Raw genomic sequence first — 25,833 nt, 5'->3', positions numbered from 1 at the left:
AAAGTTCTTGTTTTTGCCACTGACAGGCTCTGATTGTTAATTGTAAAGTGTCTGACAACATTACAGAAAGGATTGCTATAGAAATAGACCTTTATGTTTAAGAGGAAGAAGATTTTCTGAACTTTCTCATAAACAGCATTTTTGTCACTCTCTTTAAAGCCACCAGACTCCACTCACAAGTTGCTTGCGTACCACTGCCTTGATGGGTTAGCTTTTTGTGTTATTGTGAATGAAACAAACATTCAGTTAGCTATTGTCTGACGATACATCCTCTGGGAGTCGCTGTTAATTTTGCAGTCATTCCGGTTTAGCTAGCATTTGGCGATAAGGACTTCCAGCCAGGACTTCCTTCTCTGTGCGCTGCATTGTTTACAGTCCAGTCAGCAGCTTGAGAAGCGACCGTGTGTTCAGATCAATCTCCCCTCCAGATGTGTCTGCAAAATAAACGCCGTCATCTCTTGGTTCATCCCATCGCCCGGAGGAGCGCCCGTTCATCTGTCTGTGCTGAGTCTCAGTCTCACTGTAAACAGGAAGTTACACAGAGGCTGCACTCTGGCTTACTTCAGTGGGATGAAGCCCAAACAGAAACAGATTTTCTTGTGATCGACTTTAATTAACGGCTCTTCAGTTTGCTGAAAGAACAACATCATGATGCAGATTAGGAACAACATGAAGCTTTGTCAGGTCTGTCCTCAAGAGGAGAAGAAAACTACTTTAACATGAGACGTTTGTTGAACGGAGTTGGGATCCACCGTTTCTGATGCATTCGAGGAGGTCGGGAAATCTAAATGCTAAACAGCTTTCGTGACACAATGTCAAAGGAATTTGTCTCAATACCTCAAGAATTTGTCTGATCTAGAACAGATTGTTAGCTGTTAGATGCAGAAGTCTGTTTATAGAGATTAATAAGACGCTAAATGATCAGATGATGGGAGCAGGGATGTCATCATGGCCGATTACGTCCCCCATCTTTCTGCTCTCCACACAGATCTGTCTATCCTGCATACGCCGCAGTCTGCTGATACGTGATTGGTCAATACAACTCGGACATAAAGCAAACTACAAACGGAAACCAGAACACTTCCTAAAAATCCTCGTCCCTGCCTACAGATTCTACACTTCTATGTAGAAAATGTGTATATAGATTAGATTAAAAAAATAACACACAAAAGTCCAACATTAGCATAAACTGACTGAGGTAGCAGTAGACCAGCAACTCCTGTATTCTGTGAGGTAAAATGCTGTTTTTGTCAGTGGTGTCTGGTGGCTTTGAAGAGACCGATGTAAGCGTTGTTTTTGGATTAAAATATGACGTCTATCTTTGAAGGGATCCTTTCTGTAATGTTGTTGAGTCATTGGGTAGCAAAAAGATGAACGTTTTAGTGCTCGAACTTTGACCAGCCTAAGTGCTTTCAGTCATTACCAGTTGTTACACGGCTGCCCGAAACTTAATTTACCCCAAAACATGTCAAATAAAGCCCAGGTGTGAAAATACTGCAAATCCCCTTTAAGCATGTTAAACATTAAATATCCAGCTTCATTGACTGTAATTAACAATCTAGACTCAGTAGTATTTTAATGTTTCATAGACACACACTTCTACATACTCATATCAACAGAGAAAAATGTGTGCAGTGAGTGTGCACACACTATGTCCTCCGTCTCTCTCCCGCAGACACACACAAACACGGATACATAATTAGTCTGGTCGTGATTAAAAGGGGTGAGGCTTCTAAAATGTGTTGAAGATCAAGAGTTCAGTGTGCCTTTCCTTTGGAGAGTTTAAAAAAACCCCTGCAGGACAAAGCTTGATGAACAAACGAACGCCCACTTCTTCTCTCGCAAGACCTGGAGCCTGAAGGCGAATCGGACTTAAAAAGGCTCCTCACACCAACTTTGGTTAACACGGGGAGCTCCCATGCGACTTCAATTAAGCCCCGACATTTTGGATAACACAGAGGGTGTGGGAAAAAAACACAATTGTAATATGCTAAAAGTGCGTGCCAGTCATTACAGCAGGCGGTTAACTTTACTTTGATGCCTCTGTAGTTGGTCTACAGACACTTGAACCGAGGGACAGAAGATTGGCCTCAAGCTGGAGGACGGCCTGCTTGGCTGCCGTACTGATACGAACTTCACACAGCAGCCATTTTGTCTCCCGCAGGCAATCGCTGGACTCTTCAAACAGTAACACTGATAGATGATGAGACACAAACTTGCATAATATATTATGTGAGGACACTGTACTCGCTCATGGCTTGTGAGAGAACTCCACATAACACTCCCTGAGACGGTTCAGCACAGCCTCTGAGTTCTAAGTGACGCTCCTCTGGGTGGTTTCAACCACTGATTGACTAGTGGGCTACTGGAGAGCTTTTGATGGTTTTGTTGTCAACAATAACAGAAATGTCCCACTTCCTTTTTCCTCTGAGAGTGCTGTTGGAGTTCAGCACACACAGGAAGTTTTTCCTATACTGTCAGACCTGAAGTTAATGCTGACCGAAAAGGTATGGGGACTGGTTGGCCATCGTTTCTCTGTTACTTCAGACTTAAAAATAATTGCTGAGATGCGGGACACAGACTGATTACTACGACGAAGTGAGATGGGGAAGGAGCAGGAGCTGTGCGACAATCTGTTGTCAGAACACATCGAATAGCACAAATGTTTAGCACAATGAGGTGCTAAAAACCAGGACGAAGAGAGGGGCAGGTGATGACAATGGTCCAAATAGACCGATCTTTCACACAGTCTTCTGTTTGTAATCATTTAAAGTAGAATGAAGAAGTCTGTTTATATTGTACATTACTATAATCGATGCATTTCATATGTTTATCTGCACGCTCCCATCATCTTGGTCAATCTTACACAACTATACAACTCTTCCATTACACTTACATATTTATAAGATATCGTCTCATATTTTTGTTTCATTTGACTTTCTTGATTCTGATTCACAGGTTTTTTTCTGGCTCAGACTGACCTTTAGGAGGATGAATCTTCACGACAGTAAGCACGAGCGGTCCTGTTACAGTAAAGACAATGAGTCTGTGTGACCTTATTTACAGAAGTCAGTGCATGGTCTTGTTAGCCTATTCATAACTATATTAAGTTATTTATCTAATTAAGATTGTTGGTCGTTAAAGGTATAATGAGAATGATGCCAGTTTCTGTTTCTATCAATCCCCCTGAAACTCAGTGTTACCAGACTGAGAATACAGTAATATCGCACTGCAGCTTTAAAATGATCGGATTTGATCGGGTCAAAATATCTCACTGAATATAAAAACTATGCCCTGCGGACCATATTAATGTAACAACACAGAGGTCCTGTCCCTTGTACAAGGCGGCAACTGTATGCTTCACACAATTGCAGCCCATTACACAGTCATTCCTTCTGTTATTACTCTTCAAAATAAAAGCACCACATCTACACTGGTTGGTGAAGGAAAGCCTCAGAGTGTCCCACTGTGTGCACATTCGCTTGACAACTTGGTGCAGAGAGAGCCGGCGGCTCTGTGATGGAGGTTTATGAGGCTCAACATGTCAGAACTCCTGAAACTCTTTTAGCTGTGCCGCACGCTTGGCGCTGTTTTTTGAAATAGCCACACATCCCTGCATAAATCCTCAAACGTTCAGGGAAGCTGCTGGCAAGCCGCGCTCACGCAGAGATGCAATGAGTGACAGAAGCATCGCTGAACTGTTATTGTGGGTTCATATGAAAGGCCGAAATTATCGTACATTTTGCATTACTAATTGTACATCGTACAGAGGGCAAAATTATCGGACAAATATGATTGTTATCGTACATCTGGCAACACTGCAGAAACTATAAAAGATGCAACTCTAATTACTCATATAATATTTGTAACTTATAGTAATTAATATTATCTAAATTCTTTGATGCAATAAATGTAAAGAGTTAATTTCCCATTAATTGTATCAGATAGCTTTTGATTGATTTCAAGTTGCCCCCTGAAGACGAACAGAGGGAGAATGTGGTCCAGTCAAAACAAAGCAGGAGCTTCAGCCACATGTGATATGGCTGCTGACTGATTAAATGGCATTTCATTTGTTCCGTTTGCTGTTTGACAAACTGCTTTTGAAAACACTTAGGGACGTTCTTTTCAACTACTAAAATAATTCTCATAGTTTTGGCGATGTTGGCGATTTTTCTTTGGCTTTTACTAAAACGTCTTTGATGGGCGCCAAAAATTCCTCTATACAGTCTAAACCTCTTCAGCTGACCAATCATTTGGTAAGCTTGTCAGATCGCTTCTTTTGTTAAGTTGTTAAACTGGAACATAACTTAGAAGTACTAATAACGAAGCTAGCTAACAACAGTGACTGAATAACTACAGGCTTACTTATAACAACCATGTGTTTTAACACTTTTTAGTTTGGCTAGTCCCATCTGCAGGATTGCCATCGAAGCCACCGGGACTCGGAGGCGGCACAGACAGTTAGACATACTAACAGTAACGCTAGCAACAGCGTTAGCATTAGCCGCTATGCTAAAGCAGTCAAGCACGCTTCACTGCTTCGGATTTATGGACTGTAGAACTTGTATGTTTTGTGAGGTTAGAGTGTTAGAGGCAGCTACCTTTTTACAGAAATTGCATGAAGATGCACCAGCGTTAAATTTGGTGAAGTGAGCCCAAACTATCGAACGCTTTGCTCTGTCCGCCGTGTAGACCTACTAGACTTTCCAAAGCATGAGACCACAACAATGCAACGTCCCTGCCTGATGCCGGCAGCTTCCTCATCATAGGGGACGGATGCCAGCTACGTTAGAGTGAAACGATTGAATAAAAACGACATTAAATAAGACTGAATGTTAATGGTAAATTCTGATAGGAACACCGTTTACCCATGTGCTTATCTGTAGTTTCGGTACTGACCAATCACGTACTGGTACCAAAGAATACTGGTTCTTGTGCCCATCCTTAAGCCTAGAGCCAGTAAAGCTGCAGCAGCATACCAGTAGGAAAAAGTGGGCTAGGAATTAAGTATGATTAGGAAACAGAAAAAACAACAGTGACCATCAGCTACTACTAAGATCTGTGTCCTTCCAGATATATGCTATAACTTTGTAAATGCACTGTAAAGATCATCAACAGGAATGCTGACAGGAAGCACAAAAAAGAGACTACAGGTGAAATAAACAGGCAGACCAACAGGCTAAACTTCCTCTGTACTTTACCTGTGGGTCTGAGCATATGGCCACAGCCAACACAAACACAGCAAGGTGAAAACAACTAGCACTAAGGTTTAAACATGCCCTTCAGCGCTACAAGAGCTGACGGTGCATTACCTAGACCCCGGCCTGTAAGAGTAACCGGTGGCGGAAATGACAGCTATGTAAAAAGGTTACGATAATGACACGTAAAGGTTACAGCAATGATATCAAAGTGCGATGCAGCAGCTGGGTCGTTGCAGTGATTATGGGGGTGTGTCTGTCTGACCCCGACAAGGTGGGCCTCTCTCTCTCACTCTCTCTCTCTCTCTCTCCCACACACATACACACACACGTATATGCTGGCCTCGGGCCCAGACGGCATCACACAGTGGGAGGAAAGAGAGGTTAGAGTCTCTGGTGGAAAGTACAGAGGGAGAGGAGAAAGAGACAGAGATGAAGGAGAAGGAGGGAGAGGGGGAGAGAGGAGGAGAGGAAGGGGGTGATGGCTAATGAGAGAGACAGATGAGTCCAGCCCAGGGTGGTGCTGAGCCAGAGACAAGCCCACTGCTGACCACACAGCAGAGGTCACTGAGAAGACAAAGAGAGAGAGGGGAGGCCAGGACAGGCAGCCAGACTCAGATCGTTTAACGTCTGATTTTAGATCACCAACATTTTCTTTAAAAATAGTTCCCTAACATTGCAAAGGAAATATTACAATAATATAGTTTATTCCCGCTCATTTTAAGTAGTTTTGCTCAAATTCTGGTTGTTATGACATTAAACTCCCAAGAGTATAGAGATACAGGCCAAGGTAAAGCTTCATCCAAGTCCAATGGCCAAAGATAAACACAGTAAGACGATCAAACTGCTTTAGCCATGTATCTAAAGTATTTCCCTTCAGGACAAATTGAAAGTAATCATCCTGAAATCTTGGTTATAACTGTTTATTTTAAACTATGTGTGGTACAGTTGGATTTATTCCTGGACTTGTTGGTCCAGTCTGCTCGACATGCTTGAAGCAGTTTGATTTTATGCAAAATATCTGAGCTGGCATTTGTAATTATAACAGGCTACATCAGAAACCTGTACCACATCATGGCACTCAATAGGCGTGCACAATAAGAGAAAATTGCGATGTGCGATTGTTCAATTTTACAAAAGGGATATGATGTGAGATAATAAAACAAATATTAAAGAGTGTATATTAGCTACAACTCTCTTCAAAGTTTCTTTGTCTATCTGCTGTTCTGCAGGTTTTACACAATCCATGTGCTTGCAACATGTCGCTCATGAATCCAACATGAATCCAACATTGTTTTTTTTTCCACCTCTAAATTGACACCAGTTAATCTGAGGGGAGCCGATAGCTGCTTGGGCTTCATCTCATCGCATCAAAATGGTTTGAAAGAAAAACCATTTCACCAAAAAGTCCATCCAAAAGGTTAAAGACCCCCTCCAGTGAGAATCCAGTGTTTAACCTTGTAACCATCTCCATGTGGTGTTTCTCATGAGCTACAAGACATATCAGGGACAACATCAGCAGTCATCTCCATGGCTGGGCCTGTCTGCTGTTAAACTGCAGTGTACCTAGGACAGGCTGAACAACACGTTTTCAGATTGGCAGGTTTGAGACGTCACAAACCTAAGGAGCCAATCCCGTTAATGGACGGGGCGATGCTATGCATATCATTATGTGTAACCTATGGCAACCACTTCAACGATGCACAAGCCAGCTATAAGTGCCATCGCAATTTTTGCAAACTCACTACTACTAATTACTACATTTCAAGCTAGCTAAGTTTCAACAATTTGGCGCTAAACGATGGCAGAGACGTGTTTTGTTTTCGCAGTGGAGGGGGCGGTTGGAAATGTGCATAGTGGGCGGGGACTGTGCAAATTCAGGAATTTTTAATGAGGGAGGAGGAGGAGATGTTTTGGGAGGATTTTGGATGTTTTGCAGAAAAAAATTATCAGACACAATTTATTATTTCAAGCAGAGCATTTTATAGGTAAGAAAAAGTATGCCTGACAAAAGCATGTGAAGTCTTAAACTACTCGAGGCTTCATCAGAAAGAAGAAATGAGCTTGCTTTTAGTAGTGTAATGACCGCTCTCCTACAGTGATGTCCACATTCACCAGATGAGAGGAGAGAGACACAGAAACAGAGAGAGAGAGGAAGAGGAAGTGCAGCCTCCTCGTCTCCTGTAATCTTCAGTGTGTTCACAGTGTACTCAGTGCACATGTATGTATGAACGGAGCGAGTGTGCAGTGGGTGCAGTCACACTCTGGGTCTGCAGCATGACTCATTCTGCCAGCTCATAGCAGAGCTCAACGCGCACACGCACACACGCACGCACACACACAGCAGAATAAAGCTCTATGAACTACAAGCTCTATCCATGCAGAAGGCCGTGACGATCGTAGCTGACATCAAATACAGAGAAGCGTATCGTCTTTAAAGCGTGTAAACACATACATGTGCTGTACTTGATACCCCTGACATGTGAATGCTATCACACATACGACGGATGAAACCAAGTGGCTAAAAGTGGCTAGCTAATGAATTGGCCACTGTATAACTTTGATAACCAAACAATTTCAAACTCCTCCCATGTTTTGAAGCTACGTCACCTACGACAGCTTTGATCTATGACTTTGTTAGATATCAGAAGTTTGGAAATTGTATAATATATTGTTAAGTAAATCATTAGAATGCAAGAGGATGGTAGTAGATGTTGAAGGCAGATGGTGTCTCATCCATTCATCAGTTGGAGTGACTCAATGAATGATGATCATGTCAGCACAGCCAGCAAAACCAAACCGAGCTCCCTCTTAGGGAACAGGACATGCTGGCTCCATGCTGATGCAGCGAGCAGAGATGTTGTCCTTCAGTTGGAGGCCCGGGGTTCAAGTCTCTGTGTCAGCCATCATCAGCCTCATTGAAGTGTTTTTGAAAGAGACACAGAATCCAAAGCAGCTGCGAGAGAGCTGCTCTGTAGCCGACTCTGACCTTTAGAGTCCAAGTGAAAAAGAGGCGAGTGCGAAAAGAATTTCCCTTTCAAGGATCAGATTAAACTGGTTTTCATAGTTTTAAATAAGTCTTTGGCTCTCGTGCCCATTTGCAGCACAAGGTGTGGAATATATCATGGTGGTTCATCATTCATCTGTGTAAACCTAAGCCTTTTTCTAGTGCGATTAAGGATGAAAGATGGCCATCACTAGTGTGGATGTAAAAATACATTAGCAATACATTTAGCAATATCAGCCATGTTTGAGGACAAACAAACGATTTAAATCAAAGCTTCAAAGCTTAATCAGAAGGCAACTGGACTTGGTTGCAGTTCTTGAAGATGTTTCACCTCTCATCAGAAAGGCTTCACCAGCTCTAAACTGCCTTGTGGACGGAGCTCCACTTTCTTTCACTTCCAATGACCTTGACCTGGATGAGTGAGAACCGTCACAGACACCCTTAAGTGATCATGGTTCAAGGGTTTTACCAGGAGCCAAATTATCCAACTGGTAAAACACAAACGGAGCCAAATATTAAAACTGCTAAAACACTGAACTTTCATGTTAAAATGTTGTGTTTTTTCAACACTACTTGGGGCTCAGCTTGTTTTTAGATCAGGATGCCTTCAGCGCTTATGTTCTTCTTCAATGTTCTTCATTCACAAGGAGAATAAGGGTCTGTGTCCACTAACGCTGTATTTTGCGCTGGCAGCACCCACGACTCAATTAAAGAGCGCTTCTCACTGGCGCATACTGTTAGGTTAAAAAAGTTGTCTGGATTCCTTGGTCGTGACCGTTAAGTCTGTTTTAAATTGATCTGTATGCTTCATATTTGCTTTCAAGACTTTTTACAAAGAAAAGATAAAAAAGATGGGAAGGAATCGTGTCCTGGCTTTAGCTGCAGCTCTTCACCTGTGCCCTCGAAAAACTCTTGGTGCTTGAGATAAATGTCAGTGAACGCCAGGATTAGCTTCACCTCCGCCATTGTTGTTGAAAAGGTTGATATCGGAAGTCCCGTCCCTTCTTGATTTTGATTGGTAGATGAGGGAGAAGCGAGATTGACGAGTGTGGCGATGTTCCAAAAGTTGAACTATTTTCAACTGAGAGCGCAGCGACAAAAAAACAGCTGACACCGAGGGTGTTTTTGTGCTGAGGACGCTGAGTGCTGAAAATGCTGAACTGCACTGGTTTTGTATAGAAAATAGGGGCTGCTGGCGCAAAAAAATCACTGTCAGTGGACACAGACCCTAATTATCCAGGTCTTCTTCTCTTCTAAACAAAGTGATAAAAACATTGAAAAACATCTCTCTGATGCTCTTTGCCGGGGCTGCAAGCCAAACTGCTGTTTATGTTAGCCTCATGACTAAAATCCTTACAAAGGAAGGTGACGTGACTTCAAACACTAAAAAAACTAGACTGCTGGGATGCTGGTTTAGCTCAGTTTAGAGAGCAGGCGCCTCATATACAGAGGCTACAGTCCCCGACACACTGGTGGCAGGTTCGACTCACGGTCTGTGACCATTTGCTGCATGTCACACCCCACTCTCTCCTCCCAACATTTCCTGTCTCTCGTCAGCTGTACTATCGATTAAAGGAAAAAGCCAAACAAATAATCTGTAATAATATATATAAATAAATAAATAAAGGAGAAAATATTTAAATGTCTGGCCGATATGTGGTGCATACAGAAAAACAAGCGTCTTACAAGCAAAACATGAGACTTGTGTAGGCAGATGGAGGAGCTTGGTGTGGCCAGAACTTTGGCAGAATCTCCAAACTGAGCGGACAGATCAGATCGGAGTGAAACGGTTCTGACCTGAAGATCATTTGGAGTTTGGAGCCACAGATCTGCACACTACACTAAGTCAAGGAAAAAACTCCCAACATCACTAAAGCTGAAAGGCATGAAGATGAGAGGCATGGCTGTCCTGACACAGAGTCAGTCCTAACAATTATAACGTTCATAATAACTATAAAAGACCATAATTATTCCATAGAAATAACTTGTTACATTGATAACAAAAACACAAGAAAATGTATCTGTGTATAGATCTTAATTAATTGTACTAAATTGAATCGTATTATTTGTTAACAGGGTCTGCATGTTATCAGAACACGCTGATGTTTATGTTCGTTTACTACAAATAATCAAGATGATAATCAAACACACACATTCAGAGGCTAAACTTGTGTGTGTGTGTGTGTGTGTGTGTGTGTTTACTGCTTAGAGCCAGATGTAGCCCTCCTCTGCTTCCATATCTCTCACAAACACAACATTTCTTTCTCTCTTTGCTTGTCATTTCTTGACATCTCTCCTGTAGGCCTGCGTTACCTCTCCAGCTCTCTGTCTCCCTCCTTTCTTTTACCTCTTGCTCCAGGGAGCCACCCACACCAATTGGCAGACGGTCTATGATCCTCTTACACACACACACACATACACACACACACACTCACCTACACCATATAGTGCAGTTGACTGCAAGCTGAAAGTACCATCTTGTTTGTGTGTCTGCGTGTGTGTGTGTGTGTGTGTGTGTGTGTGTGTGTGTGTGTGTGTGTGTGTGTGTTTGTGTATACACCAAGTCCAGAAGGCCCTTGAAATATGCACAGCAGTCCCATGCATAATACATGGGCACAGCAGGAGAAAAGAACTTGAGAGCCAAGTGGATCTCCACCTCTCCACTCCACCCTCCTCTCCTCTTTCCCCCTCTCTCCATCACACTGTCTGCTGCTGCTGTGCATATGTTTTAAATAACAACTGTCTCTCAGGGTCATCTGTGGGTCAGATATTATGATGGAGGGTCCACATGAGGGCTGCAGAGAGAGAGAGCTAGATGGCAGCAGGAAAGGGGGTTGAGTTGAGAGTGCACGGTCACAAAGAAAGACACGTTTTCATGCTTGGCAGAAGAAAAGCAGAGGGATGTAATATGAAGAGAGAGAAGACAAGTGATTCACTGTTATCAGTCAGCTGAGTCCTGCAGTTTCAGTCGAATCGCTTCCTGTACATGCTGACTGTCAGAAGGTCAGACACGATGCGGAGACCACGGGATGTTAGGCCGCAGTAACCGGCCAGTGGTTTTGTCATTAACCTTTAGAAAGTGAAGTAATGGTCCCAGAAACACGTGCACACAACCAAAAGTCATTGAAGCGGGAGAAGCTGCTTCAGGCTCTGACACTGTATGTTGTTGAGCGGCTTGCCACAAGACGTCACTTTGCGTGAAACGCCTCCTTTATTTTCTTTTAACTTTTCATTCAACCGTTAAAAACAATACCCCACATTACTTTGAGGGATCCTTTGGGATTCTCATAATACTATATAGACAGTAGGGCTGCACAATGACGGCCAAAATGATAATCACGATTATTTTGATCAATATCATCACGATTATTTATTCATTTTAGGGACATTTTTTTTACTGTACTTTCACATTTACATAAACAGAGCAACGGGGAGTAGCGACATTATTCCTCTTGGCCTTCATACTAGTGCGGTCAAAAATGACGTTCGATTGTTCCTTTTAAAAGAACACAGGTGCGAACTATTCGCCCATGTCCATAATAGGGCATACCAATACAACGAGAGACAAACTTAGTTGTAAAGATATATTTATTTAAACATACCTTTTAAAAGGTCAACACCTTAAACAAACAATATAAATAGTTTGACTACATTAGAACGGACTTTAAGCGCTCCAAGCAAGCTGTGCTGTGACAGGTATATATTTATATTAAACATAAACATGTCTTTAAAAAAATCAACATACCCACACCTGTCTGTCATGCTGAGGGTGAGAATCTCTGTCTCTCCGGCTGGGCTATCATTACCAAACGCCACACGGTTGTTGTATTAGCTCGTATAGGTAGACTAAAGTTAATTATTAAAGTTAAACTTTAACCTATGATACTTTAATAATTAACTTTAGCATCTTTAAATGCTAAAGGTAATTATCTTTTGAATGCACACACGTATTCAAAGATGCTCCATAACCAAGAGAGAGCACGCGAGAACACGCGAGAACACGTGAGATCTCGCGAGACAGCCGCAGTAGGGCAGATTTTTTTCACATCGAATATTAATTTTAATATCCGAATATCCGTTTTTTTTAATCACAATTCGGTTATACATTCGAATTTAGAATATTCGTTGACAGCCCTACTTCATACACTCATCATGCTGCACTTTGTGCTGTTTTTTCAGCTGCTTGAACAGGTTAGTCGCGTTGCTTTGCAGCGCAGACGCAGGTTTCATGACTTCTTTGCACATCATTGTTTCTTGCTGCTTCGGATGAAAGCTGCCAGTTAACATGATCACTCGTTAAACTGAATCACCGGTCTCCGATACGCAGCAGAGTTTTCTACGGGCGGAGAATTTTAAACGTCAATCAGTGATTTAATCGTGGCGAGCTAAAATCATGATCGGGACTAATATTCGATTCATTGTGCAGCCCTAATTCACAGCTGAGTCCACAAATTCTAGATTGGATTCCAGACAGGGCTTTGTGATGGCCACTCTGATAGTTTTACTTTGGGAGTAAGATCAGGATAGCTGTCCTGCTGGAAGACCCAACAACTACCAAGCTTCAAAATTTCTCGCTGATGTTTTCACATATTGCGGCGGTATCTGCATAAAATCCTCCTTCCTCATGATGCAGTCTATTTTCTGGAGTTCACCAGTTCTTTTTCAACCTCACAACATAATGCTGCCACCCCCGTATTTTACAGCTGGGATGGTGTCACCTGGATGGAGAGCCTCCACAGATAGCACTGAACATTGTGGGTTAACAGTGAAATTTTGTGTCTCACCTGACCGGAGAATATCTGACCAACAGAGAATATGTACAAGTAAATAACAGCTTACAGAAGTTAAGTTGATTTCCTATTGACTTAACATTTATTTGCATATTTAGTTGACAGTTCTAGTTTTTGATTTAATATTTATATTAAAACACATTTACATATTGTTTTGTTGAAGATAAAACTGTCTTTGACCCTTTATTAAACAGCAGCTGAGACCCTTGTTATGTAATATCCATGAGCTTGTTATCATTTATACCAAAGAGACACTTTATATAAACTATTAATAACTACTCTGATGATTTGTGTGATAATTGTTCAATACTTAAAGAGGTAGCAGAAGCCAAAATAGCACCAAAGTAGCACAAAATGAACCCTGAGGGGGGTCGACAGATGTTTCCAAATTCAAGAATGAAACGTCAAACTGAGAGGTTGTTTGAGCTGCATGCAAATCATGCAAACACAGATTAACAATAATGAGCACAACAGTTAAATAATAATGACTATACTACAAATTTAAATGTGCTGCGTGTATGTCACGCTGCCATTACACAGTCAGTGATGCTCTGAGCCTCAGAAGTGAACATGAACAAATTATTCACACACACCGAGGACAGTTAGTGACTTACGATGAGCTGCTTGAGGCCTGTGAAGGACTGTTCCACTGAGTTGGCGGTGAGGACCTGACGCTTCATCGCTGCCTGTTCTCCCAGGAAACGAAGCATCAGGTCTTTTACAGCATCGCCCTGAAAACACACACATCAATATAAAGAACAGAAGAAAACTGATCTGAAAGTTGTTATTAGACTGAGTACTAACTGTAGGATATAAATCTGATCATGTCTTGTTTTTGGTAGTTCTCTACAATAATTTAAGCGGAAAGGGGTCATAAAACACTTTATCTGACCATCAATAGATTTGAACAAATTTACAATCAATAAAACAATATTAGGCCTGAACAGGAGCAGAACAGAAAACAGACGGCACAAAATGCCATCTTTAATCCAGCTTTAGAGCTGATCTAATTTGTTTGTCGGAAACTGGCTTTTAGTGAGTAAAAACTCCAAAATGATGGAAAGAAACTTTGACTTTTATTCATTTATTCAAGCAAGTATTCAGACACATTGTGAGGGGATAACGAACACAATCTGAGCTTGGAGGTGGACGAAAAACAGATTCAGTGGAATAAATAAGTAAACAGAGGTTCCATCCGTGTTGATATTACAGATAAGTGTTGCTGTTGAAGGAGCTCTGAGGATGTTTATTTGAAAGAAACATGAAATTGTGACCCAGGAGCAAGGACAAATGTGTGCTATGGCTAATAGATAAACACAATCAGCAAACATGTGAAGAGAGAGTGTTGTTTTCAACTGCAATACTTTTAAACACTGAAGCCAATGCAGAAGCAACTTGAACCTGTTTTCTTCCTAATGGCCAGCAGGGGGAGACTGCAGTGGTTGCAAAAACAAGGGCTTGTGTCCAACTGCGTTTTTTGCACTGATAGCGCCAGTGACATCAATTACAGAGCACTTCTCACCGGCGCTTACTGTTGCTAGGTTACGAAAGGTGTCAGGTGACACTTCCGCTTCTTTCAATAGTGATCGTTTAGTCTGTTTTAAAATGCTCTGTATGATTAATATTTGCTTTTATTCACGAAAAAAAAATAAATAAATAATGGAAAGGAATCGTGTCCTGGCTTTAGCTGCAGCTCTACACCTGGAAATAATACACTCAAAAAAACTGAAGGATAGGCTTCTCCTCCGCCAAGTTGATATCAGAAGTCCCGTCCCTTCTTGGTTTTGATTGGTCGGTGAGGGAGAAGTGACATTGATGAGCGCGGCAGTGGTCCAAAAGTTGGACCATATTCCACTGAGAGCGCAGCAACAAAAAAACAGCTGATGTCGAGTGGGGCTGAACGATTTTTAAAAAGTATCTAATGGCGATTATTTTCACTTATATTGCAATTTCGATATGATTTGCGATATTAAAGGGTATGATCAATTTTACATCATTATTGTCATTTTCATTGAAAAATATATTAAAAAGATTATGGTGTGATTTTTGCTGTGATCTGTAACATATTTGATACTTACATCTGTGTATAATGCGTAGGCCTGAACATCTCTGCAGCACAATATTTTAATGGTATTTTGTCATACATTCTATCTTCAACAAATATTGTGCCTCCTGCGATTTGAAAATTGCAGCGGGTCATATCGCGATTTAGATTAAATTTTGATTAATTGTTCAGCCCTAATGTCGAGAGTTTTTAACTATAAATAACAGTTTTTAAGTAGTATGTGTTCTCATTATCCTAAACAACTACTCCAGTGATTTACTATTGCACTTACACAGAGCTGGGAGCCTAGCAACAGACAGACAGAAATGATCAAAATTACACAATGAAATCACCACATTATGTCAGCATTTGTGTTAATTTAAGAAGACTCCTCTTCAATGTCACACAACTGTTATCACCGAGTAGTAAAACCCATAATCAAGTGAAACATTAGTAGAGTTCCCCTTTAACAATGATTAATTTACCATTAATTTACCCTGTACAATAAGAAACTCCCAGCACTTTCTTAAGACATATGTTGTATTATCAGAACATGAATGCCTACCTGCAGGTTGTCAAATTTCAGTCCAGGCATGGTGAGTCTGTTGGTCTCCACATACGCTGGGCTGTACTGCTGTGTGGCGACAGAGATCAACACCTTCCTGGTCTCCTCAGATGGCAGCCAGGCATCATGGCGTCTGTCCACCTCACTCAGGCTCAGTGCTGTCGCGAAGGGGTCATCATTGCCCGAGAACACAGCCTGGAGCTGGTTGAAGGGCTGCGGCTGACTGGCCGGGGTTTGAGTCGGAGCTGGGACTGCTTGGACTGGAGGGGGCTGGGTCTTGGTGGTGGATTCAGTAGGGGCAGGGGCAAACACTGAGCTAGGTGTGGGAGCACCAGAGTCCAGAGGCCCTCCAGGGGTGGAGATGGAGGAGGAGGTGGAGGAGAGTTGGCGCTCAGGGGTGGGGGCGATCGGCGCTGGGTTGGTACCAGGAGGGACATCAGCATTTGGGTTGGAAACAGAGATGAAGGAGGAGGGGGCAGTGAAGGAATCAAAGAAGTCAGTGGCTGGGTTGCACTGTCCATTGTCAGTGAAGAACTTACTGAGGCTGGGGCTGGGCTGGCACACGAGGGGGGGTGTCAGCTTGCTGGGGGTCACTGCCTCAGTGCTTGGCCCACCACTCCCCATGCTGAAGCTGGGGGACTTAATGAGAGTAGGCTGAAAGCCATCCGGCACCAGAGACCTCGGCTGAGTGCCCTGGCTAAATATGGTGCACACAGGCACTGGCTCTTCCTTCGGGCTCGTCCCTTTAGCTTCTTGTAGGGCTAGTTCCTCTCCTATAAAATCAGAAGGGCTCTGTATGTCGACTTGAGGAGAAACAAAAGCTGCATCCTGCTTGTGTGTTTCTGTCTGCTCCTTAGTGTCTTCTTCTACTATCTCTGCAGAAACACCTTTCTCCTGATCTTCCACTGAAACTGTAATCTCAGTTGTATTATGTCCAATTTCACTTTGTTCGGGATTATCACCTGATGTCTCTGGTGCCTTTTCCTCCTCCTCAATTCCTCCATCCAGAAATGAGTCAATGGGAGCTACATCATCCTCCTCACTGTTATTAGGTGAGTCAGAAATCATGACACTCTCCATCATCTGGTCATTGAGTTTGTCCATCAGGCTCTCAGAAGGTGTAGCACTGCTGTCCTCCTGCGGGGTGACAAACTCCCCGCCCAGGTCTATGCTGTCTTCCTGGGGAAGAAGGATGTCTCTGGATGGGGTCTGGCTGGTGGTTGGCTCCGGAGGGTCTGGGGCTGTGACTTCCTTGGTTACATCTTCTACAGTGATGTCCAAGGTGACTGGCCGCTGAGCTGGAGCCTCATCACTATCCATCTTACTGCTGTTGACCATTAAACACAGCAATAAAAAACATTAACTGTTTGATGTTAAATCGACAGTTACTGACCAGGATTCAAGGCAACACTGTACAGAATGTATAGCAGTCACTTCCTGTCACTGTAACGTTAAGCAAACGCTATTTTAATAAAATATACTATTGACAGCATTGCATTGCAGCTACAGAGAACGTGTCAGTTTGTCATATTTTTGTTAGATTTGCTCTTTAAGTCCTGTCCCGAGAGAACCGTTACCCGAGAAATCGTTGGATTGTTGTTTCTTTGATACTGGCTAGCTTGCTAATGCTACATTAGCCGGTTGGCTAGCGTAAGCTATAGTTGAACAGTTGGTTGCAAATGTCAACACATGCTTCACTAAAAGCTGTTGACGCTTTAGAAAACACAAGAAACATACTAGCGTGCTGTATATACGCTACGCAATGACAAAAAATCGCAACACATGTTCGATTATGTTTATTTTACTCACCTTACTGCAGACTGACAGCTAGAACTCTAGTGGGCATGCGCAATTCTGAGATACAGCTACATGTATGGTAACCCAGAGCAGACAAATCTCACCCAACGGGGTTTTTGGTATTCTTGACTTCCTCTACGTACTTTTGAAAGCCCGTACTCCGTTGCCCGACTGCCGTTACGTATTTTACTTGCGCCACACATCTTTCCAAGTTTTAAAACGCGGAAGTGCAGATCCTGTGTTGTGTTGTGTACAGTACGTAGCACAGTTGTAATTTTTGTAAGTGTTTTTAACGCAAGACGACGTTATTTGTTTTAAATTAAATATTAGAAGCGGGACGGTACGCTGAAAAATGGAGGACGACGCTCCTGTCATTTATGGTCTCGAATTCCAGGTACATATTTCTGCTGCAGTGTTACACCATTCATTACTGTTTACTGGTGTATTAGTGAATGCCAGCTCTATTCCTATCTATTGTATCTGTATATTAGCAATGTCTAGCTCCAGCATATGTCATTCTCTTAGTCCGAATGGAAGAATGTCTCACTATGTCATGTTGTTATATTTTTTTCCAAAAACGCGTTTATGTGAAGGTAACTTCATGTTATTATGTTTTTCCTTTTAGGCACGAGCACTTACAGCCCAGACAGCTGAAACTGATGCCATTCGTTTCCTCGTGGGCACACAGTCACTGAAATTTGACAATCAGGTAAGAAAAACACTCCATGACAGACATCTCATACAATTTAAAGCTCATTGTCTACAGGAGGCAACAGGCAGCCCTTACTATACTCATTTAGTTTGTGTTCCCATGTAGTTTTGTCCTGTTTTGGTGTATGGATAATAAGAGGAAGTGTTTTCCAAATATCCTACTGTTTATTGCACATCTCTTTCTTTTTGAGAGATACGTGATGGAGCATCTTCTGAGCTCAGAAATTCAACAGAACAGAAAATAACAATAAAAAAGACTGTCATTATTTATGAATGCTGGAAAAACTAAGGAACTTATTTTGAACCTAGCAGGCCAACTCTCATAACTGATACTGTGTGAATAAATTATAAAAACTGTCAACAGTTTTAAAATGCATAATTCCATCCATCCGTTATCTATGCAGCTTATCCTGTTCAGTTTCGCGGGGGGGCTGGAGCCTATCCCAGCTGTCATTGGGTGAGAGGCGGGGTACACCTTCGACTGGCCACCAGTCAATAACAGGGCTGACATATTTACCCCTTTCCCATCAAAATTAGCCTGTTGACGCAGGTTCTTCCCGGGAAGACCGATCGTATAATAAATGCAGATTGTGTCTTTTCCCATTGACAGTGGAGAATACTCCTTTTGGTCTCTTTTCTGCAACTTCACCGTCTGATGTCACAAACGCACCGGACACAGGGCTAGTAAAAAATAGTACTCACAAAGAACTTACATTATACTCTTTGGTGAGCAGCAGGGAGGCCAATGAAGATGATACGGTGTTAGGTCTTTATTGTATTTATTAATCATTCAGTCTGTTTATCAAACACGGTGCCGACACATTTGGAACAATGTTCGAGTGCTGCTCGGACGGAGATGGGAGGAATTTGTAGCTGAGAAGATAGCGGAGATTAGTGTGTCGACCTGGGTTTTGTGTTCCCATCATTGCCGATCAGAGCTGAGACGATAATTACCTGGGTCTGAATGCGGATTATAACCTTTCCCACTTAGCAAAAAAGCCGGGTGTTAGCGGGTTTTTTGACCGATGGCAAAGGGGCAATAGAGACGCATAACAATTCAAGCTCACAAAAACACATGCAGGCAATTTAGAGTCACCAATGAACCTAATGAGCATGTCTTTGGACTGTGGGAGGAAGCCAGAGTACCTGAAGAGATCCCACACATGCACGGGGAGGACATGCAAACTCCACACAGAAGGGCCCCCTACGTCTGAACCGGGATTTGAACTAGCTGTGTTCTAGCTGTGAGGCGATGGCGATATGAAAGAAAGCTATTCTGAGACAGTTTTTTTATTATGAAATTGAAGTGGTTTGGTGTTAGTCATGAAGTTCTTGAAAAAGTGTATGTTTGTTTTTAATATCTGTTGTATGGACGCTTGGCGTCAGTAAACAGAAACAGACTGACCAGAATTATTAAGACAACAGGGGAGGTAGAAGGCTGCCAACAAAAGCCATTAGATGACGTCAGCACAGCAATACTCAGGAAAGTCCTGTCAGTCATGAATGACAAAACACATCTGCGCCACTTACCCCAGTAAGAGTTGCTCTCTTTAGGGTGACTGTCTGGAAAACAAAACAGATTTACAAAGATTCTTTTATCCAGAATGCTATTTATGTCTGTAACAAACTACAGGACACTAAATGTTAGAGGCTGTTGGCTGTACTCTGTGTTCATGAATGTTAGGGATGCACGATATTATCGGCACGTTATCAGTATCTGCTTGAAAATGACACATCGGATATTTTTTGCCAGTAAAACCCTTTAATTCTTCCTAAATGCTCGATGATTCCCTAAAAAAGCTTGGCGTAATGCTACAACATTAACTCTGCTCTTCCATCAAGCGTGAAGAAGGGTGCAAGATGTCTGCGGTATGGCAGTTTTTCAAAGTCTGAGAAACAGACAGCTAGGATGTGCTCAGCATCAGTCATGCGAGGAGGGGCCAAATCTCATTCATTCAACACGACAGCTTTAACCGGCCATCTCAAGAATCTGCCAGTGGGCCACTACAATAAGAGTAGGCATGATATCAATTCCACTACAGGGAGACTTGATGTTCTCTACAATTAGGTGGAAAAAACATGTGCCTAATATATCGGTAGCGTAATCTGCAATCGCCAAAAACGGTTGGAAAATGTCGGCATATCAGATATCCCCAGATATCACATTCCCCTAATGAATGTGATTGTCATTCTGTCGATGTAATGTTGTGGCAAGTTTGTGTTTATACCCGGTTGAGACAAAAGATAAATTTGCTGCCTCGGCCGGACAATAAAGTTTATTCTATTCAGTTAAATATAAAACTTAAATCGTGAGTTAAAAGCAACGTTTAAAAGGTTTCTCGGTTATTTTAAGATTCTGTTCAGGAGATACAGAAGGGGGTGCACGGAGTTAAATTGGGAGATCTACTGGTTGCATGTTTTTAATGTTGCTGAGAGCAAAGCTATAACTTATGAGCAGACAGCATAAAACAATAAGTACTTAAGATATTTAATCACAATTTCCCAAAACCCTTTTTGGCATCCTAACTTTTTTTTTTTAATTGTATCACCTGTGGTCTAAGGCAAACTCCACCCACGTCATCATTTTGAAAAATGCTACAAAGTGGGCAAAAGGGTGAGAGGGAGTGCGGGGTGGGATCGTGGACGTGTAAAGAAGTTTCTCAGCTCTTCAACATTCTTTAAATGTCTTGGTGAGATAAGTCCCATAGGTCGCGATGGTCTAGATTTTATAAAATTAGTATGATATGTCTTATGAGTCGTTTTTTACAGCAGTAACTCTTCTATTTTTTCAAACAGACCAAAATCCATTGATATTTTATGTATACTAGTATCAACCAGATAAAGGTTTGAACCATAGCCTGTATAAAAAGATGGATGACATGACAGCTCCCTGAAAGTGCAGCCAAACCCTCTCTAGCACCCCCTGCTGACTGACTGCAGTATAGGTCATAAAGCCCGCCTCCTCCATGTTAACAGATGGGACACGAGTCAAACTATAATATCAAATCAAATACATTTTTCTCAAACATGGTTTCTGTCATTATAGTTAGTTCTTATCATGCTGATTTATGTCCAAGTGTTAATTTTTCTGACAAGTTTACTTTTAATTAGTTATTTGATGCTGTAAAAAGGGGGTGTGGCCTCATGATTGACAGCTCTGTTGACAAATGGGGCTCCTGCAGCGTTCTGTTCCCGAGTAGCAGAGTAGAGGAGGAACGTTGAGAGGAGACGTAACTAACACTAACACTACAGTCATTGAACTTTCCATAAGCATGAATATCTGCTTCAGACCGACACAAGAAGCTGTTTTTTGTTTTTTCTTGCAGTAAGTTACGTTTGTGTTTTGGTTAGTGGAAGTGGCTACGGCGGCTCCACCCACCGATCTCTACTGCGGCTCCAAATGACGACACCAGTGCAAGATGGCAGCAGCCGTCACGGGGGCTATTTGGGCTTCAATTTTGTACAACACAAAATTTGTGGATGGAGACGAGTCGTCCATCTTTATATACAGTCATTAGTTTAAACCAACAAATTTTACATATCCCACATTTTTAAAAGGCCTCATATTTATAAATGTGCCAATGTGACCAGAGAGATTTATTTAACTATAATGTTTTTACAATTCAGAAGCGCACACAAGTAAATGTTTATCATTTTCCTTGATTAATTACTTAATCCATATCTGTATTATTATATTACTGTAAGTAAGAAACTATTTAGTTTGAGATCTAAGCGGTGAATTGATTATCAAAATTCTAGTGAATGAATTTTGCGTCATGTGATAATTAATATTGTGAGTATATCTGTGATTTCTCAGCGAGAATTTTTCCTTGAGTGTGTTGGTGCGTGTGTGTGTCTATGTGTGGGTGTGTGGGTGTGCATGCACATCTTGCAGAGGTTATTACAGAGACAGATGAAGGAAACAGTTGGCTATAAATGATTGAGAAAGACAGACAGACAGACAAAGAGAGAGAGAGACTGATTTGTGCCCTGAAAAAAAGGAGCCTATTTTCTGGCAGACTTTGGTGTGAAAACGGTCTGGCACTGAATGCAGACGCAGCTCAATCCAAGTCTTGTGTAGCGCGTCTAACTCAGAGCTTGTTGGGAATGGTGACAATGCATCCCAGTCGATCTGCGTGATTTCTTATCACACACTGTTAGCAGCTGAATATACTCCTCTTCACACTCTTTCTCTGGCATGTTCGCAGAGCTGAAACACAAGAAGACCACAGAGGCAAATTCTTCAGTAGTAGAGTAAATCTAATCTTAGTACAGTTTTTACAGTAATGTAGTATTAAAGGTGTTGCTCATATTTTATTCATTGCACTAAGGTCACTTTAGACTTTAGCAGCTATTTTGTGATGTCACCGTAGAAAGTTTCCAGTAATGACATGAAATGTAGTCGTCTTAAATTTCACTCAGATTTTAGAATTCAACGTGACTTTGCTGCCTTTTTAGTCGTTTTATTAAAAGCATTAAAAAACAAATTCTCTGAGCAAACGTGCAGTAAAACTGAATAATGCTTAAAATGTAAATAAACCATTTTAATTAAAGTAGATGTAAATGTTTATTCTGATATAAGCAGGGCTCTTTTTCCAACATAAAGGTGATTTATTCTGATGATGTCTGTTATCCACGGCTGTTTTAATGCATGGAGAGACTCTCAACTATTAACTTTAAAACCATTTTCTTATTCATTGTTTTATCCTCACTGTACCTATTAACTGTTAAAAAAACACACCATCTGTCTTTAGTTTTGTGTGCTGTTTGTTTACATCATACTGATCCATACAAAGCTTTTATGGTGAAGCTGATTCTGTATTCTTTGAGCTAGTCATGCATCCCTGTGATTGGCACAGCTGTTTCAGACTGATTAGACCAGTGATTTGACTGGATGAGAGCGATTTCTTAATCACCACAGCCTCCAATATATGTGCACCTTCACTGTGCAGGAAACAGCTGGTGTTGGAGCCCAACCACACGTCCTTTATTTCCAGCCTTCTGAATCAGGCAACAAGTGTGAGCGCCATGTTTTAACTCTGTTGGTGTATAAAATGAATAAAACATAGTATGTAGTAGTGCGGCACGATATTTTTTTGTTCTGCAACACTTATTGCAATATTTAAAAAGAAAAAGGAAACGTTACCAGATAAATGCGGTGTGTTATATATACATACAGTATGTGCAGTTAACAATCATACTTTTTATTGTTTGGGACTTTTAAGTATTTTTTCCTCTAACGAAACAAAACTCCTCTCCTACTTTTACTACACTTGCTTCAGAGACTCTGACACCTGCATGAAAAAGTAAAAAGAGACTTCAGGTGCAGCATCACGTTTCTTTATAAAATAAATACAAACAGACTTTTGGGCTGCAGTAACTTAAACGCCATCTATCGTGTGTAATCAGCTCGGTGACGGTAACTTTTCGAATCGAAAGCGAGCGACACATCTGCTGAATTATCAGCCCGTATCTGTAGCCACAGCGTGAAGGAGCACCGGGGCAAGGTAACGGCAATACACACTGAAAAGCCTCCACGCTTCACTAAAAGCCTGCCTCGATCATCCCGCCGACATGATCTGTGCTTGTTTATAGTTTACAGGCAGGTGACACACAGACTCTGCAGCTCAGCGGTCAGTTCACTCTGTGCTCTCATGAGGGGTTCACGAATGTGATATCAGATGCACTTTTGTTGTAGATTAGCGATGGAAAACGAGAAAATGGGGAGTACTCCTTCTGCACCGAGCAACAATAAAGTAGCAGCTTGATGTGTTCACAATTGCAGGTCTTATCGTGCAGCCCTCGTAAGTAGACAATATAAAGATAGAAGCTATCATTCCTCGCGACCTTGGAGAGTATGGAGTGATCCATATAAAGATGGAGATTTTTGGGGAGCATTTTACCACCGACAAACACTAAAACTTAAATAATATAACTTAAATATTACATTATTGTATAGAGGAGTAGGTTGTGGGCTGGTGCAAAGTCTAAGTAGGCTGAAGACAAGCTTGCAGACCACTGACTGTATGTAAAGAGAGAAAGGTTTGATTCGGGCAGTCTAGTTCAGTAGCATGCAAAGAACCTGCCTGTTTCCTGTTGCAACATTTACAGGCCTTGGTGTGAATTGATTTCTGTTTTACTCGCGTTATCGTCTTTGAAAGCAAACTGAATTTCATGTAAGAATGTAAACAAAAATATCTGAGTGACTTTGACTTTGTTTTCTGACATGAATGTCAAAGGGCATTAAAGCTTTTAAACTAAATATGGATCATTCATCTTTGAGGTCATGGTCTGTACGATGACCCGACGTTTGACTCACAGATTCATTTCAGTCCGTTTTATTCATGAAGCTCATTGTCTTTTCCACTCTGCATACGTTTGCTGGCCTACATCGCCACGCTCAGTTTCTCCAAGTCTGAAATGCGATGTGAAAAATGTTTTTTGGACTGGCATTTCAGCCCTGATAGCTTCTGCTGTATCCATAAGCCTGCTGGCCTCTCCACCTCCCATTAAGCATAATGCAGGGTGGAAACGTCTCTTTTAACTCGCAGAGCACCTCTCGAATCCCTCAGAGACCAATAGCTGGAATGACAAATCGGAGGGCGCGTCGGCATGGCATTTAAGGCTGCTAACGAGATAAAGCGCCCGAGCTTGGCACCTCTCACCCGCTCGCTACTCCTCCGCCCCGCTTACTGTCATCTGTGCGGCTAAAGAGCTTTAGCAGAGAGGCCCCTGAAGTGGGGGCCACGAGCCAGCGCGGCTTTATCCCTCCCTCTCCCCCTCTTCCCAATCTCTCCCTCCCTCTCCTCCTCGCTGCTTCAGTTCCTCCCACCATCGGCACATAATTAAAAGTGCTGGGCCGGCTGCCCAAGTGGCTGAGGGCTATGAGTCACTCCCCAGGCCTGGAGGAATGAGGGATAAATCACCTGAGGGAGGAGGGCTGGAACTTCTCTCCCCTCACACCTGGGTTCATTCAGGGGGACCCTATTACCAGGCCCTCCAATTACCCTGTCCCGCCAGCATGAATTTATTTGTACCGCTCCCCCACCACCATAAAATTATAACTTTGCCTAATAATTTTTTGCTCGATGCAGTCCAACTCAAGGTTAATAGCCGCCTAGCTGACTTTGAGGAGGCTGAAGGATGCTGCCGCTCCGATGGTCCTCCTCCTCCTCACTCCCCCTCCTTTCATCCTCTTGTTTAGCCCGTAAAAGTAGTTCAGGAAAGGGGAGTGGAAGTGCCGCGCAGGAGTTATTGTCCAGTGCAACCCCATTAACGCTCCCCGAAGGTGCTGTAAGTGTCTCTCTTATGGAAGAAACCGCCATTAATTGTCTGATCAAACCTTGAGACCCTCACTGTCTCACTGTATTGAGGGCCCTGAACTGCATTCAATCGAGGGCCCTCGTAGAATAGATTTCCATCTTATAAAAAGAGCTCAGTAAGAGGGAGTCGCTATTAACTTGTTATGGATAAAAGTTTAGCTTGTTTGTTGAACTTGTGCGCTATAAAGTTACACAGCTGTTGATTGTGTTTTCAAGTACGGCCAAGGCCTCGACATTCAGCCGCATCACGGAGCCCTATAAGCAGCCTTACTGCATATTGAGGTTTAGATGTACCGCTGTTGGTATGCATCTTTAGCGTCCTTGATTATGAAGGTTTTTAAAGGACAATAAAAAAAAGACTCCAATCAGTTTTCACAGTGGCTGAAACATGATGCTGGT

At 42.1% G+C, this 25,833-nt stretch overlaps 2 protein-coding genes across 2 annotated transcripts in view; one reads left to right on the top strand and one right to left on the bottom strand.

Moving 5' to 3' along the window:
* trappc12 (trafficking protein particle complex subunit 12) overlaps nt 1-17,463 on the bottom strand; it is a 47,610-nt gene extending 30,147 nt beyond the window's left edge. The window contains exons 1-3 of the mRNA XM_069661821.1: nt 17,414-17,463; nt 15,605-16,931; nt 13,610-13,726 (exon numbers count right to left, since the gene is read on the bottom strand). Coding sequence (XP_069517922.1) covers nt 13,610-13,726; nt 15,605-16,924 — 1,437 coding nt within the window. The 5' untranslated portion in view covers nt 16,925-16,931; nt 17,414-17,463. The remainder of the gene's footprint in view (nt 1-13,609; nt 13,727-15,604; nt 16,932-17,413) is intronic.
* Nucleotides 17,464-17,632: 169 nt separating this feature from the next.
* eipr1 (EARP complex and GARP complex interacting protein 1) overlaps nt 17,633-25,833 on the top strand; it is a 65,339-nt gene continuing 57,138 nt past the window's right edge. Inside the window, exons 1-2 of the mRNA XM_069662112.1 lie at nt 17,633-17,795; nt 18,027-18,110. Of these exons, the coding sequence (XP_069518213.1) occupies nt 17,754-17,795; nt 18,027-18,110 (126 nt within the window). The 5' untranslated portion in view covers nt 17,633-17,753. The remainder of the gene's footprint in view (nt 17,796-18,026; nt 18,111-25,833) is intronic.

Source organism: Semicossyphus pulcher, unplaced genomic scaffold, assembly GCF_022749685.1.
Source record: "Semicossyphus pulcher isolate SPU_LCO1_2020_fin unplaced genomic scaffold, fSemPul1.0.p SCAF_14, whole genome shotgun sequence".
NCBI lineage: Eukaryota > Metazoa > Chordata > Actinopteri > Labriformes > Labridae > Semicossyphus > Semicossyphus pulcher.
Note: the sequence above shows the minus strand (reverse complement) of the source record. Positions and strands in the feature narration are given on the sequence as shown.